The 10,072-nt window shown below is 43.9% G+C and overlaps 1 protein-coding gene across 1 annotated transcript in view; it reads right to left on the reverse strand.

The window, feature by feature from the left end:
• Window positions 1–601: 601 nt before the first annotated feature.
• Window positions 602–10,072, reverse strand: part of col4a4 (collagen, type IV, alpha 4) — a gene marked incomplete at its 5' end in the record, with an annotated part of 23,648 nt that continues 14,177 nt past the window's right edge. Inside the window, 12 exon segments of the mRNA XM_014033388.1 lie at window positions 602–4,734; window positions 6,034–6,320; window positions 6,508–6,696; window positions 7,137–7,253; window positions 7,329–7,577; window positions 8,172–8,327; window positions 8,414–8,521; window positions 8,604–8,732; window positions 9,021–9,092; window positions 9,565–9,672; window positions 9,770–9,877; window positions 9,952–10,021. Of these exon segments, the coding sequence (XP_013888842.1) occupies window positions 4,498–4,734; window positions 6,034–6,320; window positions 6,508–6,696; window positions 7,137–7,253; window positions 7,329–7,577; window positions 8,172–8,327; window positions 8,414–8,521; window positions 8,604–8,732; window positions 9,021–9,092; window positions 9,565–9,672; window positions 9,770–9,877; window positions 9,952–10,021 (1,830 nt within the window).

Genomic DNA, 10,072 nt, shown 5'->3' on the forward strand with positions numbered 1-10,072 from the left:
AGCCTAGCCTAGCCTAGCCTAGCCTAGCTAGCTGAAGCTAGCCTGGTGCTAACACTGTTTGCTAACAGTGGTGACCTAACATGAGCACACATTTCACAGTGTTCAGTTGTTATTTAAACCTCCTCCTACCTGGAAACGCTGCACAGCCTCACCTGCCTCCTCAGGTAGCTCACCTGCTGTGTGACGTCATTGGACCGTACCACTTTGAGAGATGGGGGTGGGCCCAAAGGGGCCTCTTCACACGGCTTACATTCAATATTTTGTCTTGAGAAAATATGTTAGTTTTGTATTGATAACAGTTTATCTAAACATGCTTTAAATCTGTTGTTGTCGTGAGGATTTGTTCTCATGAACCTGATTTTTCCACATGTGACCTCTGGAGGCAGCCATGTTGGAAAACCAGAGCTGAGAACCAAAGAGGTGTTTTTGTGTTTTCACCCCAGTAAACATGAACATTTTCAGACCAGTCTCATGCAAACAGCTTTTCATTCCAGAAATAGTTTGTTTTATATTTTTAAATCATATTTAACTTCACAGCAGTAGCTCTAAACCCTAAAACAATAAAAAACTGAATAACGTGAATAAATTCAAACAAACAGCCTGAAGTTAAACTAGATGCAGTTTATTCAGGAGACTTTTATCCAGACAGTAAAATAATTCGGTGTTAGCAGGAAGTTTACTCTGAAAGAGATGAAAATATCAGCAACAGATTTAAAATAAAACAAGAAACCAGTGATCCCTCCCCAGAAGCTTCAAATACTAAAGTTTTTACATTTTATTTTCTCATAAATAAAAAACAAAATCTCAGTAAAATTACGTGAAATGATGGAATAAACAAAGTTTCATTTTCAAGTTTTGTCCACCACCTGGAGAACTAACACATATACACTATTTATTGTAAAAATGTTAATGCTGCTTTATTTTGGCGGTGTAAGTGGGCGGGGCTACACCTGTTCAAGCCTTTTACCAAAATAAGAGACAGACATTTAAAAAGCACCAACAGTAATTTGAGGCTAAATAAATACTCTGACATTTACAGTAAAATGTAAAACAGTTCAGGTCAAACATATTTACAACGAACAAAACCAGAACCAGAACCAGAGCCGGACTCTGAGCAGAACCAGAATAACCACAGATATGTTAGTTTACATTTACAGGAGAAAAAAACATTAAAATAATGAATTTTAAAAAAGTTTGAGAGGAGGAGGAACCAGTCAAACAGAAAAACAGGAATGGCCACTGGCAGGGCTGGATGAGGTTTGGAGCAGCCATCTTGCTAGGAGCTACATGTATCACAGCTTGACAGTTTGTGCTGCTGTCACCGGTCCAATAACACCAAGAAATAACTTTATTTCACTTAAACATAAAATATATCATGTACATTATGAAAATGAGGGAAAAAAAGAGTATGGTGCAATGAGCCTCCTGCCTGGATCAGACAGGCCAGAAGAACCTACCACTTCAGGTAGCTAAAGTTCAGCTTAGTGACAAAACGACCGAGTGCAGGTTGGAACTAAGCACTCCACATAGCTCCTTCCAAGATGGCAGCACAAAGTCTCACACAGACAGCACTGTGCCTGCGCCTTCATGTTTCCGTGGGAGAAACAGTCACAGCAGCCAATCAGATTACAGAACATGTGACATCACGGTTCAGATGATTGTTATGGTTTTCAGTCAGGAGCAGAAATAAAGAAAACAACCCTGGAGTGCAGAAAAACTGTTCTGGAAAATGTTCACATATTTTATAAAGCTGCACTAATCACATGTGTCCATACTGTTTTCAGATAACATCTAATAACAGTTAAATCATCAAAAACACCAGCTCCTATTACAGACTCCAGGTGTTCCACAGGGTCGTGTACTCAGTCCCTGATATTTTAAAGTTTAGGGTTTTTTAGGCAACTGTTTTGGAGTGCTACTGTTCTTTTCTAATTATAATTTAAAAATCCCACAATTTTAGACAATGCATCAAATAAAATATGTTCAATGTCTTTAAGGAAGTTTCCTGTATAATGGTTCCCCAACGTTTTTATTTATGTGACACAAACTTTAGATGACAGGCATATTTTTACAAACAGGAAGTTGAAACCTCCTGGGACTTGAAGTCCTCACCTCCCATAACATTTAGTCTAAAAAAAGCTTTTTATTTTATTTTTATATTATAGTTGTGCAAAAATTCACATCTGATAAGAACACAACATCCAACCTGAAAACAAACTGAAAGTTTCTGAATCCAGCCTAAAACCCCACTGGGCTTGTCTGGATGAAGAAAATCTAGACTTCACTTTTAGGTTTGTTTTTCATAAAAACTAGATCTACAGTCAGATTCTGCTCCACTGTTTCAGGTTTTAGATGTAAAAAATTCTCCCTGCTGCTCATTTTAAATGAAGAAACAGGATTTTTTAGAAATAATTGAGCTCTGTATGTTTTTAATGAGTCCTGCCTGTTGGTGTTTCAGACATTAGGCTGAAACATTTCTGGGACTCTTTGCTTCAGTGTTGTCAGAATTAAAGCTGGAAAGGAGCTCTGAACTTTAGGAAACAAGGTTATTTAAGAGACCAATTTTTACCTGAGTATTGTTTTATTTTCTTTACCTCTGAGGGACTGAAAGTTAAAAACGTGACTGAAGTCAGAGTTAATGTTTCAGAAACAAGAGTTCTCTACAAATCAAAGTTTACAGAAACGGTGGCATCGGTTCAAACGTGTGTCCACTCAGGTGCTGGTCCACTGTGACTGAGCAGCTGTGACCTTTAACACCTGTGTCACCTGACGGAGACAAACATGTGGCTCTTCCAGAAGACAGAACCGTCACATGGCTCAGGGTCCGTGTCCACGCCCCCTCACTTCCTGTGGTCAAACAAGCTGTCAGAGATCATCAACCAGCAGAATCAAAAGAAACGACCTCAGCTGCTCTGATGAGCTGCTGAAGAGCAGCAGCAGTCGCAGATGGCTCCTCCCCCTGATGACATCACCAGGGTTTAAGTTGAGCCTGGTTCACAGTGGTGGGTTTAGGCCGAACATAAAGAAACTATTGTTACTTTTTGTGAGAAGTTTTGTTCTCAAACATTAGATTCACTAAAAAAATGAATAAATTTGGAAGTAGTAGCACTCTGTACCTGGTGTGGTTAACACTCAAAAATCTGAGTTTTCTCTGGACTTGAACGCATCACAGGTCCAGTTTCTGAGCGGACAGTAAGAACTGCAGGAAGCATCACACCCGTCATGTTATCCACACAGGCTTTTAGTTAAGCGCAGTTTACTGGGTTTTTATTGTTTTTATTATATTTGTAACCTGTTTTTATTGTTTTTAGTTATTTTGCTCTCTGTTAAACCCTTTATGATGTTTGTGTCTGTAATAAATAAAGTTTACTCACTTATTTACAAAATGGATCAATGTAAACTGCAGATAAAGTGTGCAGAAGGAAAGTGGCTGCAGCTGCAGGCTTCTGGGGTGTTTGGGGAACAAAGCTGAACCGGTCCATGTGAGTGAAGGTGTTAGTGTTGTGCTACCAGCAGGCAGAGCGCTGATGGTGACACAGCCACTCCGTGTCGAGTTGAACACAAAGCATGGAGCTCAGGCTGGATTATATGCTGTAAATATTCTTAGCTGCAGTTGTAATCTGAGTGCTGCAGCTCCTTCGTTCTGTCGGTTAAAGGTGTGTTTCTGTGGATCCTCACAGATCGGTGACAGAAGATACAAACATGCTCAGATTTCATTCTCATCACCACGTAAATAAGTTCAGGCTCAGGATTTTTCTTTTACTTTAGTTTGTCAGCTTTTATGTTTTCACTCAGTATTTAGAACAAGTTTTCTACAGCTTTATTTATCAAAGATTTGTTTTTTATAAAGTTAATATTTCTGTTTCTGTGGGCAGTAAAATAAATATGTAAGAATTATCCACAGGGACTCTAACGAAACATTTGTGTACTTCTGTACTTTTATGATCGCAGGACATTGATGTCAGATCAATGAAAGTTCATGTGAGTTGTAATTAAACTGAGTTTAACATGATAAATGACATCAGTTGTATTGAAGTGTGTTGCAGCAGCAGCTGTCAGTCTCATGGTGCTACACCACACACACTGCAGGAGCAGCCTGCTCTCTCTGAGGGTCTTCATGTGGACCCTCGGGGGTTGATAACAGGCTGAAATCCTGCAGTGTGAAGCAGGCGTCACACAATAATCTGACTCTGATGGCTGAAGCTGCTCTCTGTGCAGAGTGAGGAGCTGTAATAAACCACAGCAGTTTAGATCTGGTCTGTCTGTTAATCCAGCTCCAGGCTTGCAGAAGCTTGGAGCTGTGCGTCTCATGAGGACAGTGTGTGGAAACAAAGGTCGAGCAGTGACCACCACCCTCCAGCTGGATGGACCTGGACCTGCAGGACGTCTTCTRAAAGAGCTGAACATGTCTGCCTCCAGAGGGACGCGTGTCCCTTCGTCCCTCGTCCAGGAGGAGTGACAGTTTGTCCTCCCGGCAGGAGGCGGAGCTCCTCCCCGTCACTGATGAATGCAGACTTGACACTTGGCGGCGTGCTCCTCCTGCTGGGTGGGCTCGCTCAGCGTGGTGGGCGTGTCTCTGAGCGTGGTCAGCCAGAAGCTGTAGATGTTGGAGAAGAAGTGGCAGGTTCCTCGGGCGCCCTGACACTCCACGAAGGGGTGAGTTCTGAACTTAGGCAGGCAGCTTCCTGAGGACGTCAGAGAGTGGCCCCCACCTTCATCACCTCCACCTGTGTACTGTCACACACACAGGAAATGACATCATCACGTTTTCACTCAGACAAACGTCAGGACAGGAGAAAACTAACACACTTGAATCTGTTCATCTTATGTTTCAACACTGGAKGTAAAAAACAGGAAGTACAGCTGGCAGATAAGCCCCGCCCCCTCCTGACATAAGGCTTCATGTTAGACTTAGGCTGTGTCCAAAACGGTAGGCCGGGTCCTCTGAAGGACCCAGCCTACCCGGTCTAGGCGGGCCGCGTTCTTGGTAGACCATGAAGACCGGAAAAAAGTGTCTTGAATTTGGACAGTCTAGACCCCCCTCCTTACCCCGGTGTACGTCCTGTCATCTAGCCAAGCAACTGTGACAACGCTAAACAGAAGTAAACTTAGATCAAAATTAGAAAAATATCAATTTATTTGCATTATTAATATCACAAAACAATAAAATTAACTTAAAGGTATCATTTGAAGAACTAATGGACCCGCTGTAGGTTCATGTTTATTTCATGCTTTTTTATGACAAAAATAATATTTAAAAACACGTTTATACAAATGATAAAAGTATTAAAATTACAACCGCAAAAAAATATAAGTTTTATATCGCAATATTTTTTATTTAAAACGTATTCTTTTCTCTCGCTTCGTCCACCATTACTAGCATAAACAAATCTCCCGTTGGGCCGCAGTGCATTATGGGATATGGTGGGCCGGGAAGGATCCATCAGACCTGTCCTTTGATTCAGGCCAAAGGAAGGACACATTTGTCGGCCACATCGGAGGAGTTTTTGGTTTTGGACGGCCTTCGTTGTGGATCTGTGACGTATGCAGCCGACGAATTCAGCCTTTGGAGGACCCGGACCACCGTTTTAGACACAGCCTAAAGCCCCTTTTCCATGGTGTAGTGTCGGAACGGTCGGTGTAGGTACGGTTCGGACTGGTTGGTTTTCCACTGATGTTCCAGTCTGGTTCCAGTGGGTGTGCTTTGGGTGGTTGGTGGAGGTGGTTTTTAGGTTTTTTGAAAAACCGTTAATGGGCAAAATGAGAGATGGAAACACATTTGATGAATAACTTTTGAAATTTAAAAAATTTGCAAAGATTTAGCCAATCAGTGACGAACAGCGTTCTGACRTCACATTTTGGTGTCAGCTGGGGCCGCTTGGAACCACAATGAAGTAGGTACTAAAAAAAGTGCCAGTTCCATGGATCTGACCTAAGGGAAATGGCTTGGACCCGTACCGAACCGTACCAACACTACACTAAGTGGCACTAGTCTGTCACCTGCAGGAGAAGTGTTAGCGTGTTGGTGCTCACCATTAGGAAGGAGTGTCCGCTCCATAAGCTCCTCCAGTTCTCGGGGCAGTCTGGTGCTTGACTTAAGTCGGGGTTGTGCAGCGCCACCGCTGAGCTGGGAGCCTCACACACCACACAGCGGCTGATGTGGTTTTGGATGGCCGTTCCTTCAGAGGGTCTTCTTGGAGCCTCTGCCATTGTGGCTAACCAGTAAGACTTATCGTTCCGGGAGGCGTAGCCGCAGCCTTTAACACCGCAGACGAAGAACGGCAGCGTGGAGAACACTGGCACACATGAGCCCGCCTGACCTGCAGAAACAGAAACCAGAACACGTTGGTTTTACACTGAGACTCTCTGCAGTCGGCTGAGAACTGAAGCAGACCAGAAGTGATCTGAGAGAGAGCARGCGGGCCAGTTCTGACAAAACTGAAGCTGATCCAATAAACCAAGGAGGATGTTMTGTGAATAAGTGACTGTAAATCTGTGGTTCTGTACCCAGATCCTGAGGATGAGCTCGTTCCTGACCCTCCAGGTACAGCAGACTGTATCCGTCCCACAACTGGGTCATGTCTTCTGGGCAGGAGGGAATTTCTGTCGTCTGGCTGTGTTTCACTAACAAGAACCCCAGATTCAGGTTGTTAGTCCCTCCATCAGGACCCCGGTCCCCTGCTGCACCGGGTTCGCCTGCAACGCAAAGACCACATGACAGGAAGTTCAACCAACAAAACAGGAAGTTCAATAAAAAAACAGGAAGTTTACCCAGTAAAACAGGTTGAAAACAGGAAGTTCAATCAACAAAACAGGAAGTTCAACCAACAAAACAGGAAGTTCAATAAAAAAACAGGAAGTTTACCCAGTAAAGCAGGTTGAAAACAGGAAGTTCAATCAACAAAACAGGAAGTTCAACCAACAAAACAGGAAGTTCAATCAACAAAACAGGAAGTTCAACCAACAAAACAGGAAGTTCAATCAACAAAACAGGAAGTTCAACCAACAAAACAGGAAGTTCAACCAACAAAACAGGAAGTTTAACAAACAAAACAGGAAGTTTAACAAACAAAACAGGAAGTTTAACTAACAAAACAGGAAATCTGAAACAAAACTAAAATCAAAACGATACTCACCTTGAGATCCATCCACCCCCATCTCCCCTGGCAAACCATGTTCTCCGTTGACTCCCTTTTCACCACTTGGTCCCACAGAACCAGTCAGTCCATCTTGTCCACGTTCTCCTTTAAAACCTGAAACCCATCATCTGGACTGTCAGATAAACCAGAACCTRAGCACCAGCTCCAGCTGAGTCCACAGTTTCTCACCTTTCTGTCCTGGTGGACCAGTTTCTCCAGGGAGGCCCATTTCCCCCGGTGGACCGGGGGGTCCACGTTGTCCTTGGGGGCCATTTTCTGCTATAGGGTAGAGGGGACAGGGAAGTTCTCGTCCTTTCTCCCCCTTTGGACCAGGTGGTCCATCTGGTCCYTTTGGKCCTTTTGGTCCAGAGAGTCCAGGGTCACCTTTTGGAGCTCGACTCCCAGGTTCTCCCATAAAACCAGGATCTCCTGTCATCCCTTTGAACAGGATCACAGACTGAGGTTTAGATCTGCTCAGAGTAACATGCAGGAACAAGGTTGAAATAAAGACCCGGGTCACACCTGACTGATCCAAATGAATGGTCTGAACTGCCTCAGAGATGTGATCTGAACATGTCAGGACCTTCTGCTGACCCGAGGTGACCTCACAAGCAGGACGTCTCGGTGCAGACAGAACATCCTCACAGCTTCCAGCTGATTAAACAGCCAAACTGGACTAACTTGTTTTATTCAGCTGAAGGTTTTATTGAACCATTAAACAGAACCCGTCTCAATGCAGAGACCCATCCTGTCAGAGAAGTGTGCTGACCTCCTCTGAGGTTCAGAACAAAGCGTCAGGTCTGAACAGGGACTGTAATCCAAACACTAGGATTCTTCTGACAAAAACAAGATTTACTCCCTGAGACTCAGAGTCAGACTCAGAGTTCAGATCATTATATTTTTCTGGAACAGTTGGAGATTTTCTGAAGTTTCAGCAGCATCAGATTGAAATTGTTCATCAGTTCTGTTAGAACTTGTTGWCATGTTGATGGTTTCCGGACTAAAATGACAGATGTGGTATTTGAGTCTAACCTTTTGGACCTGGRTCTCCAGGGCAGCCCTGTGGCCCATGATATCCTTTTAGTCCTTTAGGTCCTTTAGGCCCCGCGCACCCTGGATCGCCATTGTCCCCAATGTCTCCACAGATTGGAGGGTTTGGACCTGGGTCTCCTATTTCTCCAAGGCACCCTGAGACATAAAAGCCATGTAAGTGGTCTTCAGTGGGAACCATCTCCTTCATTTGATTAAACCTGTTATGTGGCATGATTATTGACCTGGGTCTCCATCTAGGCCCTCATAACCGCGATCTCCTAGAACTCCTGGGTATGGGATTTCACAGCTCTKCCCAGGTGGACCTGGAGGTCCAGAACCACCTTCAGGCCCTAAAACAGAACAAGAACCAGATCAATGACATCCTTTGGTTTTGAAAACACCACCTCTGTTGGTCCAACTGACGGAGCAGACCTTTGGGTCCTGGTGGTCCTCTGGGTCCTGGTGGTCCTAGATGTGGTGGACAAGTAATACCTTCAGGACCTTGTGGACCTTTCTGTCCTTGTGGTCCTGGGAAACCTGGAGGACCCTGCGAGCTCAGACCTGAGGAGAAGGACAAATGTTTATCAGAAACATAGCTATTCTTTAACAAATACATTGATTCTGTTTCAAACACCAAARCTTGGACCAAGTTGTCCACATTTGACCTTCAGCAGCTCAGAARCACAAATTAATGAATGAAAAAGGCTGGAGCAGAACCAACATCTGGCCCGTTTATGGTTTTAAACCCTTCAGAACCGAACCCATTCTTTTCATTTGAATAGGAAACAGTTCAGCAGCATGTGATTCTCGGGTGTATCACTGATTTGTTTGTGTGTTTGAGGCTCAAACCTCTGGTCCCCATGTCGCCTTTCACTCCTTTCAGTCCATCCAGTCCATGAAGTCCTGGAGGTCCAGGAGGACCTGATAAAAATAAAACATTCATTGAGAACCCACAGCGTTCTTCTTTATCACTGGAGTCCCTCAGGGCTGTTTCAGAGCTCAGGCTGAAGTTCTGTTCTATGCAGATGATATGAAYCTGTTGAACGTCTAAAACATGGAGCTCAGATGTTTCACTGATGGGAAAAATAAAAACGGGTCAAATGACCGACAATGAGGATGAGGACAGTTCAGAAGGTGGGACAGGTGGGTGTAGATACTCATGTGGATGAAGTAGGTGTATTATGAGTCAATAATTAAACTCTTATTTTACATTTATGGCTTTTTTATCCTTACAGCCAACACTGGAGCCTTTGTGTCTTTTGATTAAACATCTGACAGCAGGACCAGGAGGACTTCGTGAACAGTCAGATCAGTGGAGAACCACTCAGTGAGTCTTGTCTAGTTTGAACAGACTTTTCACTCAGTAAAGCTCATTAACATAGCAGGTTCTGACCTTGGAGTCCCTGGCAACCCTGCAGTCCAGAAGGGCCATCTGCACCTGATTCACCAGGAAGACCTGGATGCCCAGAGAGACCTCTGGGCCCCGGAGGACCAAGTACACCTGATAGAGACACAATATCTCTGTAGGAGCAGGACTCACTCTGAGACAACTAACAATTTTATTTCTAATGATCAAAGACTGGTTCATGTTTCTGTACCTCCTTCTCCATGGTAACCTCTGAGACCTGGGAGTCCTTTGCATCCTTTCTGTCCTGGAGCTCCAGTCAAGCCAGGTGGCCCGAAGTCTCCTAAATGTCCAGAAAAGCCTGCAGACCAAAAAGCAGTCAGAAGATGTTGTGTCTTTTATTAAAAAAACAAAGTCACAAAACATATTTGTTACCAGTGACTCCTGTAGCTCCAGGATAGCCTTTGTCTCCAGGTACACCAGGACAACCAACAGAGTCTCCTTTATTCCCTGACACACACACACACACACACACACACACACACACACACACACA

Source organism: Austrofundulus limnaeus, unplaced genomic scaffold (assembly GCF_001266775.1).
Source record: "Austrofundulus limnaeus strain Quisiro unplaced genomic scaffold, Austrofundulus_limnaeus-1.0 Scaffold1721, whole genome shotgun sequence".
In the NCBI taxonomy this organism is placed as follows: Eukaryota; Metazoa; Chordata; class Actinopteri; order Cyprinodontiformes; family Rivulidae; genus Austrofundulus; species Austrofundulus limnaeus.